At 48.3% G+C, this 26,598-nt stretch overlaps 1 protein-coding gene across 5 annotated transcripts in view; it reads left to right on the top strand.

Moving 5' to 3' along the window:
• Positions 1 to 509: 509 nt before the first annotated feature.
• ILF3 (interleukin enhancer binding factor 3) overlaps positions 510 to 26,598 on the top strand; it is a 28,446-nt gene continuing 2,357 nt past the window's right edge. The window contains exons 1-18 of one of the 5 annotated variants that reach the window (XM_069478316.1): positions 510 to 640; positions 13,519 to 13,611; positions 13,982 to 14,211; positions 14,365 to 14,542; positions 16,821 to 16,968; positions 18,287 to 18,378; positions 18,768 to 18,863; positions 19,493 to 19,604; positions 20,035 to 20,132; positions 20,694 to 20,805; positions 20,891 to 21,001; positions 21,348 to 21,547; positions 21,950 to 22,117; positions 22,430 to 22,567; positions 22,710 to 22,886; positions 22,987 to 23,140; positions 23,315 to 23,368; positions 23,814 to 24,385. In XM_069478316.1, coding sequence (XP_069334417.1) covers positions 13,609 to 13,611; positions 13,982 to 14,211; positions 14,365 to 14,542; positions 16,821 to 16,968; positions 18,287 to 18,378; positions 18,768 to 18,863; positions 19,493 to 19,604; positions 20,035 to 20,132; positions 20,694 to 20,805; positions 20,891 to 21,001; positions 21,348 to 21,547; positions 21,950 to 22,117; positions 22,430 to 22,567; positions 22,710 to 22,886; positions 22,987 to 23,140; positions 23,315 to 23,368; positions 23,814 to 23,863 — 2,121 coding nt within the window. In that variant the 5' untranslated portion in view covers positions 510 to 640; positions 13,519 to 13,608 and the 3' untranslated portion in view covers positions 23,864 to 24,385. Of the gene's footprint in view, positions 641 to 4,049; positions 4,071 to 13,518; positions 13,612 to 13,981; positions 14,212 to 14,364; positions 14,543 to 16,820; positions 16,969 to 18,286; positions 18,379 to 18,767; positions 18,864 to 19,492; positions 19,605 to 20,034; positions 20,133 to 20,693; positions 20,806 to 20,890; positions 21,002 to 21,347; positions 21,548 to 21,949; positions 22,118 to 22,429; positions 22,568 to 22,709; positions 22,887 to 22,986; positions 23,141 to 23,314; positions 23,369 to 23,813; positions 24,386 to 26,598 lie in introns of those variants that run through there. The other 4 variants (XM_069478325.1, XM_069478293.1, XM_069478308.1 and 1 more) reach the window with 4 other exon arrangements.

Consider the following 26,598-nt stretch of genomic DNA (forward strand, 5'->3'; position numbering starts at 1 on the left):
TCTCAGAGTACTTCCGCCCAAGCACTCAAAGCGACAGGCGTAAGATGGCTGTGGCGCATGCGTGCACTCTCCCAGCCTCAGGGAGGCCCCGCCCCTCACCTTTGCCCTGCGTCACGTGGTAAGCACGGTTCAAAAACCGCCATTGCCAAACCAGCGCGGCGACCTCATCACGTGATGCAGACCTACCTATACGGCAAAGGGGAAGGCGCAAAAGCCCTCGTCACATGGAGCAGGAGGACTCGGAATTGGCTACTGTCACATAATGGAGCTAAGCTATCGAAAGAGAAGAGACCAGCGCCACGTGACCAGCCCACGCAACGCCCACGCGCCTGTTCACGTGACCACGACCCACCTCCTTATCTCTTTTCACCCCGCCCTCCCACTCCGGCTGGGTCTGCGTCGAGCCGCAACGCGGCGGCAAGGGGGCGGGGCTCCGGCCGGTCACGTGCCGCCGCACCTCCTCGCGCGCGCCCGCCTGCCCGCTCGCTCGCCCCCGGCCCCGGCTCCTCCTCCTCCTCTTCTCGCCATTGCAGTTGGACTCAGCAGCCCGGCGCGTACCGCGTGGCTTTTGGGGGGAGACACCCCGGCGGGCTGTGGCAGGAGGGCGGCGGCGGCGGTCGGGGAAGGGGACGCCGACAAGGTAAGCGTCAATGTGGCGGCCGGGCCCGCTCCCGCCTCTGCCCCTCCCCCCGCCCTCCTTCTCAGCTCGGTCTCAGCTGAGGGGTCGTGGTGACGAGGCTGAAGGCGCCCCGCGCCCTCCGCCTCCGCCCGGTCCTCCCGCCCCTGCGCCTGCTTCATTGCTGTCTCGCCGGCTTCGCTCCCGCCCTCGGCCGTTACTCTCCCCCATTGTGCCGAGGAAACAAAATGGCGGCGGCGAGGGCCCAGTGCGCGCGCATCCGCTCCCCCTTTCGCGGCCCCTCGGCCCGCTGCGGCGCCACGCGCGGGGGGTGAGCGCGCACCGGGCCCCCGGCCGCCGCCTCCCCCGGGCCCGGCTTTGTCTGTTCCGGCGCCAGGGCTACGCGCGCACGTGCCTGGAGCACACACCCCCTCGGGCCCCGAACATCCTGGCGGGGGCTTCCCCCTCCTCTTTGTCTCGGTCCCGGTCCCGCCCCGGGTTCCAGGAGGGTCCCACGTTCCCGAGGCGGGAAACGTCGCCTCCTTTGTCCTCACAGTGCGCGGAGAGGCGGACCCCCTCCTTGGAAACCCTTTGCCCACGCGGATTGCAGGGGAAGCCTTTGTGGGTTCGCCAGGTTCCCAAATGTCTGGTCAGCCAGGCCTCCCTCAGAGCAGGATTCAAACTTGGGAGGGTTTAAGGTTTCTTTTTCTTTAGTTCAGGTGTTTTCATTGATGTTGAGTGTTTTTCAGATTGCTTAAGATTTGTATCTTTCCCCCAAACGGTGATCTAAAGGGATGCGATGTTTGGGTGCACTGTAATAGGCCAAGATTGCTACCCAAACGTGGGTGCTTAAAATCTCTTTCTATCTTTATTTTCTCAAGTAGTTGAGTGACTGGGATTCTTGTTGTCTACTCATGGGGTTCTGCCCCAGTAAATCCTATGCCTGGATGAATTATTTGGGGTGTACAGTGGTCTGCATGCTGTCCCTCAGCTCAGTGTCCAAACGGGGGGAGAGTAAGTGATCTCTTACAAATATTTACAAAATTTTAATTTGCCGCATGATGGATCAGCGAGGAAGCATCGATTTTGGTGTTAAATCTTCCTTTTCTGGACTTTGGTATTTCAGTCATTCTGAATCTGCCTTTATGGTTGTTGAAGATTCTACTGTTTAAAACATGAGTGGTGTGATGGCATATTTGGGGTCCACGGGAGAACACGAAGTGCCTTCCAAAGTTAGGATTCAAATTTAGAACTTTAAGCTCTCTTTTCCTCAGGTATTTGGGAATCTCCAAGGATTGCTCACAGTGCTGCCACTATGCTTTGTGTGTGATGCTTTGTGTGTGGTCTCGTGGGATGTAGCTACTGCATCCGCTCAGACTGTGAATGAAGTGTGGGAACCAGGGCCTCATTCACAGCTGGAAAGGAGGGAGAAAGGCCCCAGGACACTGGGAGGTGCTACCGTCCCTATCCAGTAGTGGTGGGGTCTTTGCCCTAGAGCTATCTCTTGCCTATATGGGTAGCTCTTGGTCCTAGGATTTGTGAATGGAATCTGTACAGGCCCTGGTTCTGCCTGGGGTATTCTTTAGGTCAGGTTGGTGGCTGGCCATGACTGCCACGCTTGGTCCTGCCAGCACTGGGCACTGATTTATCAGTCTCCCTATCTTCCTGGAGCTTGGACAGCCTCTTTCTGTAGCTGAGAGGTGCCCAATTGTTTGCAGGTTTTTTTTGTTTGTTTGTTTGTTTTTCCTTATAGAACTTGTCTAATGCCTGCAGGCAAAATTTCCTTTAGCTTCTTTTAGTATTCTTGATAATTTTAGAGGCCCGTATTCCTGAGTGAGAAATCTAAAGCTGTTATTTTTCTCAAGTTCTTACTGTCAAATGCCACATTGACAGCAGCTGCTAATTTTGATCACACAAATACCGTGCTCCCTGGTTAAGGCCTACAGGTAGGGAGAGGTGGAGCCATTGATGGGGAAAAGGCCTTCTATAAGACAGCCTCTTATGTGTTTTTAGGCTTTAACAAGATGTGGGGTTAGAAGTGTTCTTACTTTTGAAAAGGGCTTTAGAAATTTTCTTTAGGCTGGAGCAGCTCCCTCTTACCTCTTTCACGATTCTTCCCAGTTTCTTATGATCACCTTTCATGGCCCCAGAGACGTGATAACTTTCCTCATTTATACCTCTTGGATTTGCCATCCTGCTACATTTTTGTCGGCAAGTTAATTGACTTTGTGCAGTTTTGAAAGATGTGTAAATGTTACCATTTAGTGTTAGCATGTCTGGCCCAAGAAATTGTGACCTACTTGAACCTTTGCAGGAAATGGGATTTTGTAGGTTCTGTTTATCAGATATATTATATATATATTATATATATATAATATATATATTATATATATATATTTTTTCTCCTTAGCAGAGTCCTAGGAGAGGAAGATATGATTTGTTTCCACTGGAAGGGTTTGGAGTTATCGGTAACTAGTGGTTTGACTGGAATCTATACACAGTGAATTAGTGAAGAGGGTTGGGGCCATGAAGGATTGAAGTGGACTTCAGTTTCCTGCTACAGCATTTGGCAGTTTTATCTGAAACATGTAGGTGATCTCCCTGCGTTATTATATAGGGCAAGTTGGTGCTGAAAAGATAGTGAGAGCAGGATATCCAGGTGTGTGTTAAGGAGCTTCATCAGTGTACTGATTTATTTATTTGTTTATTTTTTTGAGGCAGTCTTGGTCTGTTGCTCCAGGTAAAGTGTAGTGGTGTCATCATAACTCACTGCAGCCTTGAACTCCTGCACACAAGTGATCCTCCTGCATAAGCCTCCCAAGTAGCTGGGAACTACAGGTGCACGCCACCACACCTGGCTAATTTTTCCTTTTTTTTTTTTTTTTTTTTTGTAGAGACGGGGTCTGTCTCTTGACTCAGGCTGGTCTCAAACTCCTGGCCTCAAGCTACCCTCCTGCCTCGGCCTCCCAGAGTGCTAGGATTACAGGAGTGAGCCAACTCGCCCAGCCTGATTTTGAAAAACTTTTAATGATATTTATGATCTGTTAAATCCCTGTGAGATTTTTTTCCAAGACAACACTTCACAGGTGATCCCCTTATAAATAGCAATTGGAAATTCGGATGCTTAACATCTGCTATTTTAAGATGTCTTGTGAAAGCCATGTCCAGTTGAAATTTAATTAAAAGTGTAGCTACTAGTTTTAAAAGGAAAATGTGTTAACTAAGGACCATTTTTTGTGGATCATATATGATCACCAAGGAACATATAGTCACAAAATCAAATGTGTATCCTTTTACTAAAGTGTGTAAATAATTTGCTTCAAATTATTTTTATAATCTTAGGTGATTAGTGAGAAGTGGTTCTACTGGCAATTTGAAGTCCATGATAGTTTTTCTTCAACATGCCAGACAGCTGTCCTTATTTTCATTAAGATTGGAGTTTAAGCTCTCAAGGGTAAAGTCTTATTTGGAGATAAATCAATCTTCCAGGCCACTTGCTTTTAAAGTACTTTCTCTTATGATTGGGAGTGATTTTAAAGAATGAAATGTTGCAGGTTAGGTTTGCTTCTCAGTGGTACATGTAGATTTTTTGCAGGTTAATAATTGCTGTGTGTTCATAATTAAGGGGAGAAAACCCCCCAAATATCACCAATATGGAAATAAGCAGCCCAGCCCCATGCCTCATAGCTTAATAAATATTTGTCCCGTGGGTGACCTGTGCAGAATCCTTTCAGGAAGGAGTAACGGCAGGCCAGCAAGCATGGAGGTCTGTGGGCTGCCTGGTGGGAGCTCACTGGTTACCACTGCTTTGCAGTGTGTGTGCAAACTGACAGAAGAGAAGGGAGGAATTGAATCACTTCTAAAGTTGATTGAGTTTGTTTTTTAAAACGCAAGGCTTCAACTCTGAAAAACAGTTTTGGCAGTTTCTTACAAAACTAAACTGGCAGCTATCATATGGCCCAGCAATTATATTCTTGAGTGTTTATCCCAAAGAAATGACAATTTATGATTACACAAAAACCTACCTACAAATGTTCATAGCATCTTTATTGGTTAGAGTCAAGGACTAGAAACAACCTAGATGTCCTTCAGCCAGTGAATGGCTAGTTAACTGTGGTACATCCGTCCTCGAGAATACTACTTAGCAATAAAAAAGAACCATCTAATGGTGTACACGCATCTTGGATGAAACTTGAGGCCATTGTGCTGAGTGAAACAGACCAAATCTGGAAGGTTACATACTCTGCAATTTCATTTCTAGGGCATTCTGGAAATGACAAAATGGTAGAAATGGTGAATGGATTAGCAGGAGCCAGGGATTAGGGATGGGGGAGGTTAGAAGGTGGATGTGACTCCGCAAGGGCAGCAGGGAGGATCCTTGTGCCTTGGCAGTGCTCTGTGCTGTCAGTGTTCTGGTTAGGATTTTGTGCTACAGTTTTGCAAAATGTTACCATTGGGAGAAGCTGGGTAGAGAGAGGATCTGTTATTTTTTACAGCTACATGTGAAACTGTAATTATTTCAGAGTAAAAATGTTTGACTTAAAAAAGGTACCGTTTACTACTGTAATAATTCACATGTCTGTTACTGTATAACATACTTTGAGAGAGATGTTCTTTTTTTTTTTTTTAAACTAGGAAAAACTGCTGATTGAAGTAAACACATTAAATTGCACACGAGGTTTTGGGAAGGGTTGCCTCTGTCTCCAGCCAGGTGTGGGAACGTTTCCTAGGCTTGCTCCTCTCGCACCCCCGCCTCCCTTGCTGCCAGAAGAGCATGCTGGAAAGGTTTGCTAATTCCCACCTGGAGTCATGTTTAACATTTTTCTGTGATACTGTGTCCTCTTATAGGCAGATATTAAAGTGTTTCTGTTGGTTCATCCAAGAGCACTAAACCTTTTTTTTTTTTTTTTTAAGACGAAGTCTCACTATGTTGCCCAGGCTGGTCTTGAACTCCTGGGCTCAAGCGAACCTCCCTCCTTAGCCTCCTGAGTAGCAGCTTAATTAATCTTTTTAATACATTTCATTTGTAGTGTTAGTCCTTAAACTTTTCCCACATTGTCATTTACGATCCTTCCTATCTGCAACTGTGAGGCAAGTGGAATTTTCATTTTTGACCCACCTCCGAAAAGGTAAGTGGTTTGCTGGAAGTCCCACAGCTACCAGGCTGGAGGGGCCAGGAACAAACCCCAGCCTCCAGGCTTCTGTCTCTTGGACTAGCTGGCACTTCACAGTACGAGTGGGCCTGGCACATCCTGGGTCTCCAGAAACATTTTGGGGAGCAACCTGTATTTGCCAACTTATTTTATGAAGGAAAATATCTTTTTAATAAGTTATTATATACCATCTCCATTTTTCTTAACAAGAAAGGTGGTTTTAACACCAAAAATACACTTAGAAGTAGTATAAATAAAAATGGAAGACTCAATAAAGATTGAAAATATTTGTTAAAATCTTTATTCCTAACTTCGACATCTCTCTTTGGGCCTGTAAAGACATTGTCGCAGACCAAACAGAATTGCACTTGACTTTGCTTTTGGGTTGGGGCTTTAAATTTCTAGAGTGGTAGTGATAACTAGATTTTATTTTATTTTACTTTACTATGTATGTATTTATTTCGAGATAGGGTCTCAATCTGCCACCCAGGCTAGAGTGTAGGAGTGTGATCATGGCTCACTGCGGCCTTGAACTCCTGGGCTCAAGCGAGCCTTTGGCCTCAGCCTCCTGAGTACCTGGGACTACAGGTTCTCGCCACCATGCCTGACTAATTTTTGTTATTTTTTGTAGAGACAGAGTCTCACTATTGCCCAGGCTGATCTCAAACTCCTGACCTCAGGCAATCCTCCTGCCTTGGCCTCCCAGAGCTAGGATTACAGGCATGTGTCACCACTCACCACACACATCCCATAACCAGATTTTAGATTGGTATCACCTGGCTAGGTTGCTGTGTAAAAATTATTTTTGATGTGTTCTTTATCATGTGGCTATGTAAAAGTTTAAGGAGTCACCAAGAGATTAGTATGTGTGCATTGTTTCAATTTACAGCCCAGGATAGGCAGGCTCCAGAGGTCGGGAAACCAGGAGCTGGGTTGAGTCTGTGTAAAGTGCACAGCCTAATTGGGTCTCTAAGATAAGCACCCACTTCAGGACCATTCCCCAGAGTCGATCGGAAGGAGGGCTGTAAGATTTTATGAAATACCCTGGAAGAGAGGTGGGGTCATACCTTTTAGGGTGTTGCCACTATGTGAATGTTTGTTGATCCATGCATGCTGAACTTGGGCATGTTTCTTTTCCAACAGCAGTGCCATTAACCCTCATACTGTAATTAGTAAGAGGTCAGAAAGATGGCCATCGCACCACAAGCATAATGTTTTGTGGTTAAGGTTCTATGAGTGTGCCTGCTGTGGGTGGGCTGGTTTCAGGAACAAAAGAAAGAAACCTGATCCCTGCATGTTAGAACATCCCAAACCACACAGAGGTCATGTTTAAAATCCTGATACTTTACTTACCACTTGTTCCTGCGTTGGGTTTCTTTTCAGAGAAACAAGCTTTGCTGGTGCGCAGGTTTGAATCATAACCGGGCTGCAGGAGCAGCTTTGTTCAGCATTACAGCTTTCGTTTAAAGTTAGATTGGTAGGGGCAGTGGAGTGTTGAGTGTAGGTGGGTGCTGCAGGCTTCTTGCCAGCAGTGTTCCTCACTGAAAATCCTCTCAGAAAGGTTTCTGCTCGCTCTGAAAATGCCTGCATCAGTCAGTGAGATGAATTCTCTGAGGCTTGGTTGGATGACAGATCTGGGCTCACATAGACAAATGAGGTCAGTTTTCTTGCCCTCCAAAGGAGTGATAATTCCAAAACATTTGTTTTAGTCAAGATAATTAGTACTCTTACTTGCTCTGTCCACTTGAATCAGGAGGCATTGCCATTGTGCCTGGTCTAAGGAAGAGGGCCCAGGGATGAGTGGAAACACCACACAGGCCAAGTGTGGTGGTCAGAGCCAGGCAGGTTCCAGCGAGGTCCTTCAGGGATCCCTTTGTGGGCCCGCCTCTCAGAGCAGAGGAAGATGAAGTGAGCACGCCCACTGTAGCAAAAGGATGCCTACGTTTCTTGTTTTTACCAGTGAAGACAGCAGATGGACCACCTACATACAGGACTTTTATGTGAAGACAGGTGTATTGGGGGTGTGTGCATGTCCTGGAGGCATTTTGGACATGGTGATTTTTAGAGGCAGGGTCTCCCTCCATCACCCAGGTAGGAGTATGGTGACAAGATCATAGTTCACTGCAACCTTGAACTCCTGGGCTCAAGTGATCCTCTTGCCTCAGCCTCCTGAGTAGCTGGGACTACAGGTGTGAGCTGCTGTGTGTGGCTAGGGGCGATATTTTTTAAAATTTATTTTAATTTTTATCTTTTAAATTGATAAAAATGATTTATATTTAGGTGTACAACATGTTTTGATATGTGTGCATTGTGGACTGACTAAATCCAGCCATGTGGCCTTCTTTTCTGTGTGCATTTCCTTGGTATAACTTTGCCCATCCTTCCATTTTTAACTGTTGAGAATCTTTGTTTTAGATGTGTCTCTTGCGTACAACATATTGTTGGTTTTATTTGTGATAGCTTCTAAAAGTTTTTTCCCCTTAATAGGTGACTAAAATCCATTTACATTTATTGGTATGACATTTGGTCTCAGTTCTGCTGTATTATTTTATGCTTTGTTTAGTATGTTTATATTCCACATTGTGTCGAATCTGTTATTGAAAACTCGGCACTTGTCCACGAGGCTGAATCAGAAGAATGAGGCCAAATGTTTTGGGGAGGAGGAAAGACATTTACTTTGCCAGCAAAGGGGAAAAAGGGCAGACCTTCTCCTAGGGGCGATATTTTGACCCAGTGATATCTTGTTGCCTGGAGGTTGAAGGGTGGTTTTCTACTTCTGACCCCCTCTAATCTGTCAGTTGGTGTTTTTAATTAGAAATTCTCAGCATTCACTGGGGGTGAACTTCAGTCCTTTAACAATTTTCAGAGTGTGAAGTTGGGATATAAACATTTCTAATGTGACAAATCAGGTTTTTTTTTTTTTTTGGAAGTATCTATGGACTTATGAATTTGTGTAAATTTAATATGCTGCATCAATTTTAGTTATATTTTTGTAACATCTTATGAAAGTATTCAAATGTTCAAAAAAGGTGCCACAATTTTACAGTGAATACCTATCTGTAAACACAGCCTAAGAGTGTGATGTTGACATTTGACTATACTTGTGTTTCATACATTTCTCCATCCACCTCTTGTTCTGTTCCATTCTTCTGTCATTTTATTTTTTTATTTTTTTGGCATTTTTTTTTATTTCAGCATATTATGGGGGTACAAAAGTTTATGTCACGTATATTGCTCTTGCCCCCCCCTCCGAATCAGCTAATCAGCTTCAAGCGTGTCCATTCCCTAGACAGTGCACATTGCACTCATTATGTATTGTCACTTTATGACACATTTCAAACTAAGTAGCAGAAAGTTGCTGCAGTATTCCCTCTATATAAGTAGACTTACGTATTTATAGTTTTTTTTTTTTCTTTTGAAACAATGTACAGATCTTGAGTATATTTTTCAGAGAGTTTTTTGTTTGTTTGTTTGTTTTTGAGACAGGGTCTCACTCACTCTGTTGCCCTGAGTAGAGTACAGGCTTCATTATAGCTCACTGCAACTTCAAACTCTTGAGCTCAAGTGATCCTCCTGCCTCAGTAGCTGGGACTACAGGCACAGGCCACCATGCCTGGCTAATTTTTTGTATTTTTGGTAGAGACGGGGTCTTGCTCTTGCTCAGGCTGTTCTCGAATTCCTGACCTCAAGTGATCCTCCCCCTGGCCTCCCTGAGTGCTAGGATTACAGGTGTGAGCCACCATGCCTGTTCAGTAAGGTTTTTTTTGTTTGTTTGTTTTTGTTTTTGTTTTTGAGACAGATTTTCACTCTGTTGCCTGGGCTAGAGTGCCATGGCGTCAGCCTAGCTCACAGCAACCTTAAACTCCTGGGCTGAAGCAATCCTACTGCCTCAGCCTCCCAAGTAGCTGGGACTACAGGCATGTGCCACCATGCCCGGCTAATTTTTTCTTTTTTGAGACAGAGTCTCACTCTGTTGCCCGGGCTAGAGTGAGTGCCGTGGCGTCAGCCTAGCTCACAGCAACCTCAAACTCCTGAGCTCAAGGGATCCTCCTGTCTCAGCCTCCCGAGTAGCTGGGACTACAGGCATGCACCACCATGCCCGGCTAATTTTTTTTCCTATATATATTTTTAGCTGTCCATATAATTTCTTTCTATTTTTAGTAGAGATGGGGTCTCGCTCTTGCTGAGGCTGGTCTCGAACTCCTAAGCTCAAACGATCCGCCCACCTCGGCCTCCCAGAGTGCTAGGATTACAGGCGTGAGCCACTGCGCCCGGCCTAATTTTTTCTATATATTTTTAGTTGTGTGGTTAATTTCTATTTTTTTTAATAGAGACGGGGGTCTTGCTCTTGCTCAGGCTGGTCTTGAACTCCTGACCTCGAGTGATCCTCCCACCTCGGCCTCCCAGAGTGCTAAGATTATAGGCATGAGCCACCGCGCCTGGCCTGTTCAGTAAATTTTGACCAGTGCATATACCCAAACCCTACTAAGAGGTACACTGTGACCATCACCCCAGAAAGCTCCCATGGGCTCCTTCTCACATGATCTCTGCTACCATCCCCCAAAGGCAATCACTGTTGGCATTTTTTTTCCATTTTTGATTAGTTTTGCCTGTTCTAGAACTTTATATAGGTGGAAGCATTATTCTTTTTTTGGTTGTCCCAAAGGTAGCCAGTGGGAGCCCACACAAGTGAGTTCTCATGTCCTCTGGACAAGCTGGTGTCAGTCTCTAGCCCTTCTTTGCTTTCTTATGCCACAGTAGGACCCTAGCACACCTGGTATCTATCTATCTTTTCTTTCTTTCTTTTTTTTTGGAGACAGAGTCTCGCTCTGTTGCCCGGGCTAGAGTGCTGTGGCATCAATTTAGCTCACAGCAACCTCAAACTCCTGGGCTTAAGCAATCCTTCTGCGTTAGCCTCCCAAGTAGCTGGTATTACAGGCATGCACCACCATGCCCGGCTAATTTTTTCTATATATTTTTGGTTGTCCAGATAAGTTCTTTCTATTTTTAGTAGAGATGAGGGGGGTTCTCACTCTTGTTCACGCTGGCCTCAAACTCCTGACCTTGAGCCATCCTCCCGCCTCGGCCTCCCAGAGTGCTAGGGTTACACTGGTATATTTCTTGTCATAAGCGAGGAATAAACCACTTTTCCAAGGAGCTCCTTCCTTCCCCCTCCCCCCATATAAAAAGGGGTTTACTTTTGTTAGAATCATGTAGTGACTGAACAGACATAAACCGGCCTGGGCTTCAGCTCCTTTTTAACAGGTTTTAGACAATATTCATCTTAGAAAACCCTTAATGAAAAGGTCTTAGCCACCTGGAACCTTGGTTTAGTGTCCCTACATTTGGTATTTGTAGTGGATGTCGAATTTGAGAGGTGGTAAGTGTAGACTGAGGCCTGGGCTCCTGACACCATGTCGGACTTGCAGGGAAGGAAGAGTTTTTCTCCTTCAGGGTGTGCTAAATGGTTAGCTCTGGGGGAGTGGGAGACTTGGCTGAGTTGTGTATCGTCGTACCAGCATCGAGCCCAGCACCTGGCACGGGAGAGGTACATGCTAAATACTTGTTGAATAAATAAATAGGGTTTTAAACATCAGCCCACATGATCAGATTGGTGAGATTCCAGCACAGACGTGGCCAGCAGTGGTGGCTGTGTGGCACAGGATGCATGAGGACAGTCAGCTGTAGCTGACTCCTCACCATTTAGCTCCAGAGCTATTTCATGTCACAGAAAACAGGCTGTGATTATTTTTTTTTTTCAGCTTTGGTTTAATTTTTACATTATTTGCCATGACTGTACTTTTGTAAAAGTGCTTAAGTTTACTATGGATTTCAGAAAAATAGAACTTTTCAGACATGTACGAATGAATCCATCACCAGCTTCAACCGCTGTCGCCCTTCCCGGAGCATTTTAGAGCAAATACCAGGAATATCATTTCAGCCATAAATTTGTCTTAAATATGTATGGAACAGATTAAGATATTCTTTTCAAACACAACCACAGTATCATTCTCTTCACTGAGTGAATGATAGTTCCTTCCCTTCCCTCATAAGGCTGCGTTTTGGCATGTGGATGACTCACTCAGCCTGTACAGCAGCCTGGGGGTGTGTGTCCTGTCGGCAGTAGAAGCTGCTACCATTTTTGAGCATCTGTGGGATTTGTGCTCATTTAATTTTCACAGTCTCCCTGCAGAAGGTATAGGGGCCACTTCCATTTCGCAGGTATAAGTAGGAAGCTCCATGGAGACTTTTCAAGGCCACGTGGCTAGTGGCTGCGTCGGCAGTGTTTCAGGCCTAGGTCTGTTTAGAAGCTTCCACTTGGTGAGGCCCAGGGATTGGTCATCCACCCCTCCGATCCCGTGCCCCTTCACGTCCCTCTGTCGTCCCCACCCCCATCACGGGGCCTTTGACTGTGCTATGTCTTACTGCCTGGCTCTGCAAGGGCATCACCTACCATTCAGCCCTGGGATTTTAAAGTTTTAATCTTTGGAACCTGGCCGGGCGCGGTGGCTCACGCCTGTAATCCTAGCACTCTGGGAGGCCGAGGCGGGTGGATCACTCGAGGTCAGGAGTTCGAGACCAGCCTGAGCAAGAGAGAGACCCCCGTCTCTACTAAAAATAGAAAGAAATTATATGGACAACTAAAATATATATATACAAAAAATTAGCCGGGCATGGTGGCGCATGCCTGTAGTCCCAGCTACTCGGGAGGCTGAGGCAGGAGGATCGCTTGAGCCCAGGAGTTTGAGGTTGCTGTGAGCTAGGCTGAAGCCACGGCACTCACTCTAGCCCGGGCAACAGAGTGAGACTCTGTCTCAAAAAAAAAAAAAAATAAAAATAATCTTTGGAACCTTTAAATTTGCAATTGGAATTGCTAAGTAGTGCTGAAGCATTGTGGGAAAATTCTTGTTTTGCCTAATCCTGTCAATTTATCCTCGAAGCTTGTACCTTTTCAGGCTTGAGCCTGCTGTGCTGGCTGGTGACTAGTTTAGATGGCAGGGTAGATTCATCTGTTGCATATTACGCTGATGGGAGTTTTTTTGTTGTTTACTCATTTGGAAGATTTCAGTATGGACCAGACTGTTGGCACTGAGTGGGAATTGAGTAGGTTGTAGTCGGCATGTTATTTAGAGATCAAAATGGTAATTACAGCTCCGTTTGTCCTGAAGCCTTCTGTTGTGCACTTTAGTTGTCTCCGCCTCTACAAAGCTGGACCCAGTGTGGTTGTCGTCGTCTGCTTGACATTTCAGATACTCACTCTGCAGAAGGCTCTCGCCTTCCTGTGTTCCAGAGGCTTTTGGGTCCTCCCTTGTGCCTGACTCCCGTCTCCATTACCCCTGAGGACCGGAGCTCCTTCTTTCTCGCTTCCTTCCCCACACACCAAGATTTTGATGAACGTTTTCTACCTGTAGCTTTTTTTGGAGGCTTGTTAATATTTTTATGTTCTATATTTATAAAAATTGGAACACTTTATGTCAAGAAACAATGAAGGAAGATAGAAAAGAAAGACCATCTGAAGGAGTGGGGGTCTGATGGCAGACCTGGCTTCTAGAAACCAGCTGTTTTCATTTTAAGGGCATTTTATAATTAGCAGTTTAATGCCTTGGCCTAGCAGTGGTTACTTGGAAATGAAGATGTGTCGTGCTGTGTTAACAGGCGCCTTCGTGAGGCAGCTGCGCATCGTTCTTGCTGCTGAAATTAGTCCATTTCTGAATTATTTGGAACTAAAAAGATTTTCTGATCTTATAGATAGTTGAAGTATTGATAACACCAAGGAAATCTGTCACAGTTTGAAAAGATAAAGTTTGATTTCCAGACACTACAGAAAAAGGAGTAAAAATGGTAAGTTTTTTTTTTAATCACCAGATACTGTTCTTAATTCATGTATAAAGATGTTTGTAGCATTTCCCCCGAAGCGTTGGATTCTGTTACCATTTTCATTAGACTTTCTGAGTTACAAAGTAATAGAATATGTGTGGTATCAGCACAATCCAGATTGTGTGGAAACAGAGAAAATAAGTGCCCCATTGCTCCCTGTGCCCAGTGAATAGCAGTTAAGCTGGCTTGTCCTTGTCAGTCCTTCAGTTGTGTTTGTACAGTCTTATTTTTATGTGAAACATACAGCATAATTCTGAGTTACTACAGCTTACAAGCTCAGTGCTGGGCTGCCTGTCTCTTTACATCATTTTTAACTTGGTTTTCACACTTCCAGCGTCCGATGCGAATTTTTGTGAATGATGATCGCCACGTGATGGCAAAGCATTCTTCCGTTTATCCAACGCAAGAGGAACTGGAGGCAGTCCAGAACATGGTGTCGCACACTGAGCGGGCGCTCAAAGCTGTGTCCGACTGGATAGATGAGCAGGAAAAAGGCAGTGGCGAGCACGCCGAGTCTGACAGCATGGACGTGCCCCCAGAGGATGAGAGCAAAGAAGGGGCTGGGTAAGTGTGAGGTTTTTGCGGTGGTAGTTTCTGTCTAGGGAGGCTAGCCAGTGCCAGGTCAGCATCTGTCTAAGAAACTCCAGCCTCTCACGAGCCTCTGGGTTCTGGCCAGAACGAATTCCTCTCTGAGCCATGCTGTGGTCTGTCCCTCAGGGAACAGAAGACGGAGCACATGACGAGAACCCTGCGGGGCGTGATGCGGGTGGGCCTTGTGGCAAAGGGTCTTCTGCTCAAGGGGGACTTGGATCTGGAGCTGGTACTGCTGTGTAAGGAGAAGCCCACGACTGCCCTCTTGGACAAGGTGGCTGACAACCTGGCCATCCAGCTCGCTGTAAGTGTGACCGCTGCCCGCTGCCAATGGTGGGGCGGGGGTCTGGTGGGGGTGGGGTGTGCTTGTCAAGGACGTGGGGCAGAGGAAGAGATGCCCAATTTATGCCGTGCACTAGGAAATACACACCAAACTCCCACTTGCACTCGTGTGCTCATACCTTCTTGTAGGTAACAGGCAGGATACCACAGAGCTGCTGAGGTTCTGTGGAAAGTGGCTGACACACTACGGTGGCACCCAATGCTCTGCCAACCAGTAAGGGTCCCAGTGCCTACTGTGCACCAGGGTGCAGGAGGCCAAGGTCATCATTGGGTGTGAACTTTATATCCAAACTCTGTTGGATGGATGATTTAGGTAGATAATACAGTCATTAACTTTTTCTCCCTGATCAGACCTGGTTAAAAACAAAATCCGTTTTTAATAACCCATTATGTCCAGATGTTGTGGCTCACACCTGTAATCCTAGCATTTTGGGAGGCTGAGGGGGGAGGATTGGTTGAGCCCAGGAGTTCGAGGCTGCAATGAGCTATGATGACACCACTGTACTCCAGCCTGGATGACAGACCAAGGCCATATCTTTTAAAAGAATAAATAAGTAAATATATAAAAACCCACTTATTTGTTTTATAACAAAAGGAATGCACAAATAGTGGGTTCTGACATTTATTGAACGTTTACTATGCCAGCCAGCCCCTAGGCCAGACAGGCTCTTTACCTGTGTTATGTCTTACTTACCTAAGTAGTACCGAGGTGTGACTGAGGTGCAGGGCAGCTGGGTGATCGACCCTGGGACCCCCAGCTCTGGGGCATTGGGAGGTGTCAACCTCTGCTAGGTGTTGCCTCCTTAGAATGCAGTCACCTGGATTTAACTACAGGATAAACAAAAGAAGAAAGTAAGATGACCCTTGAATCGCATTCTTTAGAAAGAAAAACCTGATTCATATGTAAGCAGGGATTTGGTCGTGTGTGACTGACAATTTTGAGGTTCAGGACAAAGATCAGAAAGTGAAGCTAATGTACGTTAGCTACTTATAAGGAGCTATTTAAGGTGAAGCCCTAAAATTTTCTTTTTACCAATAATTATTAAATTAATTTATTCTTATCTGTAACAAGTATATTAAGTGAAGCAAATTGGTGTGAATGTTTCTCAAGGAAAAACAACTTGTGTAAAGAATCATTCCTTAAAGATAAAAAGAATGGGCATACAATTTTCTATTAATGGTTTGTAACGTGTGATTTTTTTTTTTTTTACACCCCCCCGCATGGGACATTAGGCAGTGTCTGGAAACAATGGGGGGCAAGCGCTATTACTAGTACCTAGTGGGTGGGGGCCAGGGGTGCTGCTAAACACCCTGTAGTCGAGTACAGTGGTTTGAGTTGTAGTCACAACTACTCGGGAGGCCAAGTGGGGAGGATCTCTTGAAAAATTCAGGGCTGTAGTTCATTATGATGGCACCTATGAATAGCCACTGCACTACAGCCTGGGCAACATAGTGAGACCCCATCTCCAACAAAACCCAAAACACCCTGTAATGCACAGAGCAGCCCCTACCCACCCCAAACTGAAAATTATCCAACCCAGGAGATCACTTGTGCTGAGGTTAAAAAATTCTAACTTAGACTTTCCAATACATTTGTCCTCCCCTCCATGATTTTTGTTTCCTTTAACAAAAATAATAAAGCTTGGATTTTGTTTGTCAAGTCACACTGTTGTGGGCCTCCTTGTAGACATGCATTTGCAGCAAGTGTATGCTCTATATGCATCACAGGACACAGACTTTTTTGCTGCACACGGTTTTCATTCCACACTGTCTGGCTACTCATACTGGCATGGAAATAGCAGTGGCTGGTTGCCCACTCTGCAGTGGACACTGCTTCCTGTGCAGTGTCCATCAAAGCTTTTCGAAGCTTGTGGCGTAGGTCATGCTGTTAAGTACATTTTACAAATTAGAAACCTCCGTCTTAATGAGATTGATTTATCCAGAGTTATCTACTAAGTGGCAAAAGGACGAATTCCTCTTGGATCCTAAACTCTTCCCCATTATATCTTAAAGCTCCCGTGGAAATCACTTTTCACTGCAGTTAGTCATCCCCTCTCTGGAATACCCAGAACACGGCCCACAACCTGGCCAGCTAGAGGGAGATCATGATGGCCCAAAGGAAAGCAGTCCTGGGACATGACACCCAAGAAATTAGCCTTTCTGCCGCAGGATCTGGTGGACCAGATAGAATTGTTGATTGTCTTAAGATAATGTTTTGAAAGTTCCATTTTCTTTTTTAGGCTGTAACAGAAGACAAGTACGAAATACTGCAATCTGTCGATGATGCTGCCATTGTGATAAAAAACACAAAAGAGCCTCCGTTATCTCTGACCATCCACCTGACATCCCCTGTTGTCAGAGAAGAAATGGAAAAAGTATTAGCTGGAGGTAGGGAGGCCGAGACAGGCCCGCAGGACTTCGAAAAGGTGGTGTTCCCTCACTATTCAAATGTGCTATTCAGTTTTAGACTGCTTTGGTAAAAGGCTATTGGTGTAGATTTGATCACCTTTACTCTGAGATGACATCTCCCGTTGGCTTTGATTGAGTACTTGGGAGTTTGACAAAACGGTCGCACTAAAAGTGAGTAGCACTTTTCACAGGGGATTGCACCATTTTTATCTTAATCCTTGAATGTTCTCAAACATAAGTGTGAAACTTGTTTTTCTGTTGAGCCATTCTCTGGCCTTGCAAAAGTGTGTCCCTGGCAATTTTATGGTTTTTAAATGACGACAACCAGACGGTTTCTGCATGAGCATCACGTTGGAGTTGTACAAACAGCTTGTGCTGCAGCAAAACTGAGGGCCTCGTTTTTCTTCTTCCATTGGCGCTTTTAATCAGCTAGAGTGACAGAAACACGAAGAGCTGTTACAGAGTTTTGGATAAAGTTTTAAAAATTGTATGAGTTTTTTCCAAACCACATCTTTGGACCTAAGACGCTGATAATGCGTTCACCATTCATAGTCCACCCAGGGCCCCTCATGTGCCTCTTCCCAGGCCTTATCCAAATCCCTGATGTGCAGATAGCGGAGAAGATGAGCGCTCCAGTTGGGCTGCAGCAGAGGCTGGCATAGCGCCCTTGTTGCTGTTCTGTTCATTACCTTCAGTTCTGACTCATCTGATTCCGACTACCAAAGCCCTTCTAGTTTATCAATTTAGGGACGCTGGACCTTTGACCAACAGGACTCTCTCTGTCACGGGCTGGGGCTAGGGCAGTCCTACCTAGTGGGCGGAGGTGGTCCCCTTTGCCGCAGATGCCTCGGGATGGCTGTTGTGGGAAGCAGAGAGGGAGTTCATTTCCACTCCCCCGCCTTTTTTTTTATTTTTTCCTATCAAAAATTTTAGAATAGCTAATTTATTGGGAGAACATGGGGAGGAGGCTCGGGAACAGTCTATTAGAAGATAGGATCCACCTATCTTTCCCCCTCCCCCATGAGATTATCCCGTTCAGAGTAACTTCCCACTTTTTTTTCTTTTTTTTTTGTTTTGTTTTGTTTTGTTTTTTTCTGGAGGGGCCTCCGATTTTTGTGATTTCCTCTCAGGGCAGAGTTCAGTGCACTCTAGTTTCTCCTTCCCTGGCCAAGGGCGGAGATGAATTCAGCTTCTGGGAAACTCAGCTGCCCTTTAGGTCGCTGCCACATCCCCTTTCCACCTGACAGAAACCCCTTGGTCAAACTGTGCCTTGTCTTCTTATTCCATCCATGAATAGAAACGCTATCAGTCAACGATCCCCCGGACGTTCTGGACAGGCAGAAATGCCTTGCTGCCTTGGCGTCCCTCCGACACGCCAAGTGGTTCCAGGTTTGCATTTTGTTCTTCTATTTGTCTTTTGGTAGAGCATTCCTAAGTTTTAACTTGGCTAACTTTTACCATAACGATTCTTAAACCTTGACGGTAGCCGTGCTGAACTTAGCGCCTGCAGACACGCAGCTGCTAAAGGAGCGCACATCCACAAATTGACACCCCCAAAGGAGGCTGTGACTGAGTCGGTGGGCTGCTGCTGCTGCTTTGTGTTAAGAGTAACATTCTTCTTGTATATGCAGTGGAACCGCTGCTGGCCACACACTTGGTGGTCATGAACATTGACCGCTTACCCTTGGCAAAGCAGCACCGTAAGACTTGTGTTTTTCATGTTGGCCTGTGTTCGGGAAGTTGCCTTAGCCTAAAGAGCCTGTGCTTTCCTCTCCTAGGCCAGAGCCAACGGGCTGAAGTCATGTGTCATTGTCATCCGGGTCCTGAGGGACCTGTGCACCCGTGTGCCCACCTGGGGTCCCCTCCGAGGCTGGGTAAGCCACCTTGTCACTATGGCCACCAAGGGGTGGTGGGTGCAAGGACCCTCTCTCATATGCCAGGAACACTTGCTGGTGACTAGACAGGAGTGGCCCTTTGAGGTGTGGCCAACATGTTCCCTTCAGAGCTGCTCGTCAAGCAGCAGCTGCTGCGTTCCACACCTTGGGTGGGGTATGGGGTATCAGGGTGAGACGGGCCCCGAGTGGAGGACATGCAAGCAGTGATACCTTCCACGAAGAAGCGTTTGTGAATGCTGTCAGACAGGGGTGGCAACCTAGGGCCTGTGGGCAAGTTCTGATGAGCTGCCGATTTTGTTCCAGTGTACAGTTATTAATGGTTTTGTATTTCTGAACATTTACATTTTAAATATAAATACCTATATCACAGCCTCAGCTTTGCCTCTGGGCCCACACAGCCTAAAAGATTTCATGTCTGGCCCTTTAAGACAAGGTTGGCTGGCCGTTGCCCCAGGTGCCCTGGCTTTGGCTTAGCCCCTAGGCTTTGACTTTGCCAAGACTGGATGATTGTGACTCCCGGGCATCCTGCTACACACACACTGACAGCTCCCCAGCATCGGCTGACCCTGTCTTGCAGACTGTGGCTCACTGTCCTCTTTCTCTTCCAGCCTCTCGAGCTCCTGTGTGAGAAATCCATCGGCACAGCCAACAGACCCATGGGGGCCGGTGAGGCCCTGCGGAGAGTGCTGGAGTGCCTGGCGTCGGGCATCGTGATGCCAGGTTGGGGCCTTGTGCTTTGCAAGTGTCAGGGCAAGGACAGGGATCAAGGCCCCGAGGCCACTTCTTCGCTTGTCCAGTGACTGGGTTAGGGCAGCAGCAGCTCTGTGTCCACCCCCTGTAGGGCTGAAGCATGTGACTACCCTCTTGCACCATCATATCCAGCCCTGTGCCGGGTCCGCAGCCGTGATTCGGAGGGCGGATCCGGGGGCAGTGGTGACCCACTCCCACGTGACTTTCTTGCTCTGAGACACATGTGGATTATTTCTGTCAAGGGCTGGACGCCGAGTGGGTCACCGAGCTCGGCGTGTTTTCCAGAGCTGGGTGTGGATGGGGCGTGGGGGGTAACGCACCTGGTTCCCTCAGCCAGCACAACTCTTCCGAGATGCTAAAAGATAATCCTCTGCATATCTTCCTTGTTTCCTGCCTTCAGATGGTTCTGGCATTTATGACCCTTGTGAAAAAGAAGCCACTGATGCTATTGGGCATCTAGACAGACAGCAACGGGAAGATATCACACAGAGTGCGCAGGTATAGTCATCGCCATTGCCAACGTGAGCCCTTACCCAGTCTGTACTCACTGGCTTCCAGTTCCATTACTGGGTATTCTCAGAGCAGCCCCTGGACTTGCAGGCTCAGGTTGGGGATTGAGGTGAAGGGATCGTGTTTGATACAGGGTGCCCCAATCTGGGCTTCTTCTTTCCCCTGGCGCCATGTGTGGTTGTCGTCTGCCCCTTTGGCCTGCTCGAGTGCTGTTTTCAGACACCGAGTTCAGCGGGGAGATGTGTTTGTTGTGTGGACTGCTTTGGGGGTCCTCCCCCTGCAGGCCCACCACGTGGCTCCGTGTGGCAACCAGTCCCCAGGTTGGGGTCTCCTGTATTCCTCTCAAAGGGGGGTGGTCACAGGCTGGCCTTCCCCTACAGCAAGGCTGGACCCGAGCAGCCAGGCCCTCCCCTGGCTGTTGGGAGACCCCTTGCTGTTGTAGGGGAGACCGTTAGTAGCTCCTGCCCCTCCTCAGAAGGCATTAGTGAGCACACGGACTTGGCCTTGAGCGCAGGGCAGCTGAGTCAGACTCCTTTTCCCCTCCTCCAGCACGCACTGCGACTCGCTGCGTTCGGCCAGCTCCACAAAGTCCTGGGTATGGACCCTCTGCCTTCCAAGATGCCCAAGAAACCAAAGAATGAAAACCCAGTGGACTACACTGGTAAGCCCGTGGCGGCGTGCAGTGGCTGGGGCGCTCCGCAGGGTGGCTGCCTGCATCCTCAGCGCCTCTGCCTGCTCTCCCGCAGTTCAAATCCCCCCCAGCACCACCTACGCCATCACACCCATGAAACGCCCGATGGAGGAGGACGGGGAGGAGAAGTCTCCCAGCAAGAAGAAGAAGAAGATTCAAAAGAAAGGTATGGACATTTGTCAGCACTACTTCCTTCACCCCCAGCCTGGCTCCCAGTGAGGTTCATCCTAAAGTGGTGCAGTGCCTGCTTTGGCTTTATTTTTCTTGGACTCAATTTTTAAGTCTGTTCAGCAATGATTACATATAACATGGGTGCTTAACACGAGTAGAATGGTGGTACTTCAGCTGGTAGTCACAGAGACACTCAGGCCAGGCCTTGGTGCACATGGCCATGTAGCTCCCTACGTCATGCCACAGAGGCAGTCACCTAGTGTTCAGAATTGACTAAAGTGTTCTCAGGCAGAGACCTGCTGAAGTGCTTATCCAGAACCATCTTGCTGTTCTCTCTTCAGAGGAGAAGGCAGAGCCTCCCCAAGCTATGAATGCCCTGATGAGGCTGAATCAACTGAAGCCGGGCCTGCAGTACAAACTGGTCTCACAGACCGGGCCTGTCCATGCCCCCATCTTCACCATGTCAGTGGAGGTCGATGGCAATTCATTCGAGGCCTCTGGGCCCTCGAAAAAGACCGCCAAGCTGCACGTGGCCGTTAAGGTAAGTGTGGCAGTGTCACTGTCCTCTGAACCTCAGAAGCATCGTCTATTATCTTGGGCTTCTTCTGAGCTATCGCCCCTCAGGGAAGCCCTCAGTGTGGAGACCATGCATCTTGGCAGGGTGGGGCAGATCCTGAAAACACAAGTCGTTAGCCGCGTGGCCGTCTGCCAAGTCACATATAATAAGAAAAATGCCTTCCTCACTGGGGCTGACGAGTAGAGGTTGTCCAGTCAGGGCCTCCTGGGGAGCTAAGGGAATGACTGTCCTCCAGGTGGCTGGATTTCCACCCTGGGAGCTGGTGGTTTAGATATGCCGGGAGGCCCGTTTGAGGGGGAGAAGCCACACAGGTGACTCCATGCTGAGCCCTCCCTCACCGGAGCCTGGGGGGCCCTGTGTCAGCAGGTGTTACAGGACATGGGCTTGCCGACGGGTGCGGAGGGCAGAGACTCAAGCAAGGGGGAGGACTCGGCAGAGGAGATGGAGGCGAAGCCGGCCGTGGTGGCCCCCACCCCTGTGGTGGAAGCTGTGTCAACCCCCAGCGCTGCCTTTCCTTCGGATGCTACTGCCGAGGTGAGCCCGTGGTGGTCACTGGGAACAACTGCTAAGTCAGGGCCGGCAGGCCTGTGCCCGCAAGCAAGGCAGTCACTGGGCCTTTGGTTTTTCACACACAAGTGGACCTTCCCTGCCAGGACCCTGCACAGGGAGCTGGGGGTTGCCCCGAGCCGTGGCAGAGGGTCTTGCTGCTATCTGCAGAGTGAAGAGGGTCGCACTTCTGGGAGGCTCACACACCAGTCGGCAGCGACTCTGGCGAGGGCTGGCTAGGGACACAGGGTTGGAAAGCTCTAGCTGAGGTAGCTGGTTTTCTTTGCCGTTTCCCCTGAGAACGTGAAACAGCAGGGGCCGATCCTGACAAAGCATGGCAAGAACCCGGTCATGGAGCTGAACGAGAAGCGGCGAGGCCTCAAGTATGAGCTCATCTCTGAGACCGGGGGCAGCCACGACAAACGCTTCGTCATGGAGGTGAGTGCTGTGCCCAGCCCTGAGCTTGCTGGGAGGGGCAGTCCGTGTGGGGGCTGGGAGCTCTGGAGAGGGGCTCTGACTTGGGATCCCGGCCGGGAGGAGAGGTGCTTAGTCATCCCTGACACACATCTGTCCTTTCCAGGTGGAGGTGGATGGACAGAAGTTCCAAGGTACTGGTTCCAACAAAAAGGTGGCAAAGGCATACGCTGCCCTCGCGGCACTAGAAAAGCTTTTCCCTGACACCCCTCTCGCCCTTGATGCTAACAAAAAGAAGAGAGCCCCCGTACCTGTCAGAGGTGGACCGAAATTTGCTGCTAAGGTAACCAGCTAGTTACCCGAGAACCTTCTGAGCTTGGGCACGAGTTCTCCTGTGGTCGCAGTGTGAGTCAAACGTAATTTGTCTGCTCTCTCCCGTCCAGCCACATAACCCCGGCTTTGGCATGGGTGGCCCCATGCACAATGAAGTGCCCCCACCCCCCAACCTTCGAGGGCGGGGACGAGGAGGGAGCATCCGAGGGCGAGGCCGAGGGCGAGGATTTGGTGGCGCCAACCACGGAGGCTACATGAATGCTGGTGAGGGCCCTTGTCCTGCACTGTACCTGTGTATCCTGCTTGCATGCTCTGGGATTGTCCATGCTCCCTTGAGCCCATGGGGCCCCTGGGGTTGGGCTGAGTCTCCGGTAGGGGCAGGGCAGACCCACTGCTGACTCGCGCGGACTCCCGGTAACCCTGTCTGTCACCTTCCAGGCGCTGGGTATGGAAGCTACGGGTACGGAGGCAACTCGGCGACAGCAGGCTACAGTAAGTGTGTGTTTCTCTCTGTCTGACTTGGGAAGCAGCCGCAGCTTAGCTCCTGGGCCCAGTTAGCGCAGGGCGGCCAGCAACAGCCTGGTGGAGGCTTCAGAGTGTGTCGCGAACCTTTTTGCGGTGATTAGGTCAGAAAGTCCTCAAGCCGCCCATCCCACAAAGTGGGACTGATTCTTTAAGAGTTAGCACATGAACTCGTGTGACTGCACGGTTCCTGGAAAGTCAGAATTTTAAATTTCTCTGCTTTAAGCCATGCGAAGCACCAATCTTGTGAATACGCTTTTCGTGATAGTGCACAGCTCTTGTCTTGAGAAGGAGCCTTCATTGGGGGGTTACAGGAGCAGAGAAATCTAAAACATGAATTTCAAATGTGGCGCTCTGTGCCCTTTTTCAAAAGAATTCTAATTTCTTCTCTCTGCTCTGTCTCCCCCTTTTGTAGGTGACTTTTTCACAGACTGCTACGGCTATCATGATTTTGGGTCTTCCTAGAGCGTCTAAAAGTATTGCACACAAAATCAACTTTTTACTCCAATTTCCTCCAACTCCAAAACCCAAAGTGTCCGTGCTGTGTCCCTGTGTGTGCTTCACTGGGTTTCTCAACCGTGGCTTTTCACCGCAGCTTGTCTGAAACTCTTAGCCTGCAGAATTTAAGACAATGGCAGTTTTTATCGTGATTTGCCTTTGAACTTGGTCATATTGAAGTTCACAATAAGTGGAAAACAATTTTTTCAGAGAATGTATTTTTGTGCAGAATTGCACAGAATTCTAGAGCCAGCGTTGTTCAGCATCAAGGCAAAAGCCCACCTTTGCTTTTTATGGAAAGCATTACTTTATTTAAAAGACAGACAATGACGCATTTTAATCTACCTTTGTCTTAATTTACAGCAGGTTTTGTATGAATTTTTAACCTTTTAACAAATTCCCAAATCTGGTTGATGCCTTTGACAGTAATGAAAACGGTTTCATCATATCTGAATCCAGAGCAACTGGCTTTTTTTTTCCTTCTGAGCATGTAAATCGTAGGGATTGTGGGGAATTGTGTATTGCGCTGAGTTAACTTCTCCCGCATTTTGTAAATGCTCTGGTGGGTTCTTGTTTGGGAATGCGGTATTTTGTGGCTGGTTTAGCTAGAGAGTGAACTCTCAAAGGTATCAAAACTGTGCTTCCATAAATAAGTGCAAGAAACAGACAGGCTTAAAAGGGTAGGTAACGTGAAATTTTGCAAGTCCTAATTACAACTGCAAATGCGTGGGATTCTGGATTTTTCTTTTTTTTTTTTTTTAATGGGGCTTTAAAAATAGGGAGAGAGCCACACGTGTCCCTGCTTCTCCAGCCAGCTTTGGCTTCAGCAGGGCCTGTGCCACTGAGTGCACGGCTGCCACAGACTCCAGAGGCCTGGAAGCTTCTGCCTGTGCGCAAAGGTACACAGGGTCACCCCGGCACTTTACTGGTGCCCCTGTTTTCTGGTGGGAGCCCCCCTTGGAAACTGTGGTTTTGGCTCGGGTCAGCAGTTCTTTTTGCAGCAAAGGCTGCCTCTGTGTCGACTTGCAAGATTTGGCGTTACTCAGGCAAAAACCGGTCAAAATGGTTACTATATGATTTGTTCCCAGAGGTTTGAAACATTCAGTGAAACTTTTTAAAACTTTGATTGCATGATGTATTTTTTTTTTTTAGAAAGTTATTGTTTGAGAATAATGTCTTTTTATACCAGGAAATAGTTCTCCTGAATGACATTGAAAACTTCCCCTCCCCTTTATTTTTTTTTAATCAATACATGTTAAAGTAACAAGGCCTCGGTACTTGCGTCTTCATTCATTCCCGGCTTCAGGCGGGGCAAGGTGGTGTGCTCAGTGCAGGACACTGGGGAAGCTGGGGCTGGGGGGCTGGTGGGGGACTTTCTGAGGGGATTCTGAAGATCCTGTCCTCCCAGCCTCCTCACTGAGCCTCCACACATTTGCTTTCTCGCATTGTGGGACATGTTCTTCTCCTTGGTGTGTTGGCTTTGTGATGGGGCGGTGGGGTGGGGAGAAGGCCTGCCTGCACAACACAGTTTGCAGATCAGTTCTCTGCAAACCACTGTGCAGACAGCCCATGACACACACATCTCTAGTGGGTGGAGGCACGTGAGGACTCCCAAGATGGCCCCACCCGGCAGACGTGGGACCCTTGGTGCTCAGGCTGGGAGGGAAGGACAAGCTGAGTGGCAGTATCCCCTCGCCCTCCCACCCACTCTGGGCCTAGCTGAGCAGACACCCCAGCTGCCTGGGCCAAGGCAATCATGTGCTCAGGCCTACCTGCTTTGGGAGCCCAAGAGCCCTGCTACCCTATTGTATGCTGGGCATTGCTGTGCCAGGCTGGAGCACTGGCTGCCCCCACCACCTGGCCTCCAGCCGTGCCCGCACTCGCTGCTGTGGCACCTGGCTTGGGGTTTTCTTGTGCGGCGTTCCCTTAGCCAATGACACCTGTCACTCCATCTGAGTCCCTGGTGGAGTTGCTTATTAACCTAGTGACCAGAAGCAGGGGTCTTGCCATCACATTCTCAACTTCAGGCCTGAGAATGTGGCGGCCACACTGCACGCTTATCCGTCCAGCTGCTCAGTCCCGCCTGTGCCCAGCAGCTGTGCTGGGAATAAGGAAGGGGTCCTGGCTTGAGGCCCCACTTGGATGTCCTGATCCCAGCCTTGGCCAGTCACCCTCCCCACGAGGCTGGGGCTTGCTCTGTTCCTTCAGTCACGTGTTTGCACAGATAACACCAGAAAGTGCCCGGTAGCATTGGCAAAGTCCCTATTTCTCTTCCAAGAACCAGCTTGGACTAGTTGGTCTTCTGAGAATGCTTGACAGTCTTAGGGGCCTTGTCAGAGAGCATCTCCTGGGGTCCCCCAGGCCTGTGCCTTCGTAGCCTGTTCCCAGCACAGCGGGGAGGAAGGGGGTGGCCCACTGCTTTTCTGGGGCTTTGCTTTTTCTGTCACCGTTGGGGACATCTGGGTAGCCAGCAGCTAGCCGTGAATGTCGTCCTGCGCTCGGAGCCCATCTCATTGTAATGTTGACATCCGCTGCAAAAGCTGCTGTCGTGCACTGCTTGGCAAAGACCCATTGTTGTCATCAGCTGATGGGTGAGTGGAGCTGAAGGCTGGGCCGCCCTGAGCAGGGCTGCTGAACCACGGGGGGGCCACCGCTCCTCTCTCCTTCTTCCTCCTCGCTGCCTCTGTGCAGCAGGCTTGCGG

Source organism: Eulemur rufifrons, chromosome 2, assembly GCF_041146395.1.
Source record: "Eulemur rufifrons isolate Redbay chromosome 2, OSU_ERuf_1, whole genome shotgun sequence".
NCBI lineage: Eukaryota > Metazoa > Chordata > Mammalia > Primates > Lemuridae > Eulemur > Eulemur rufifrons.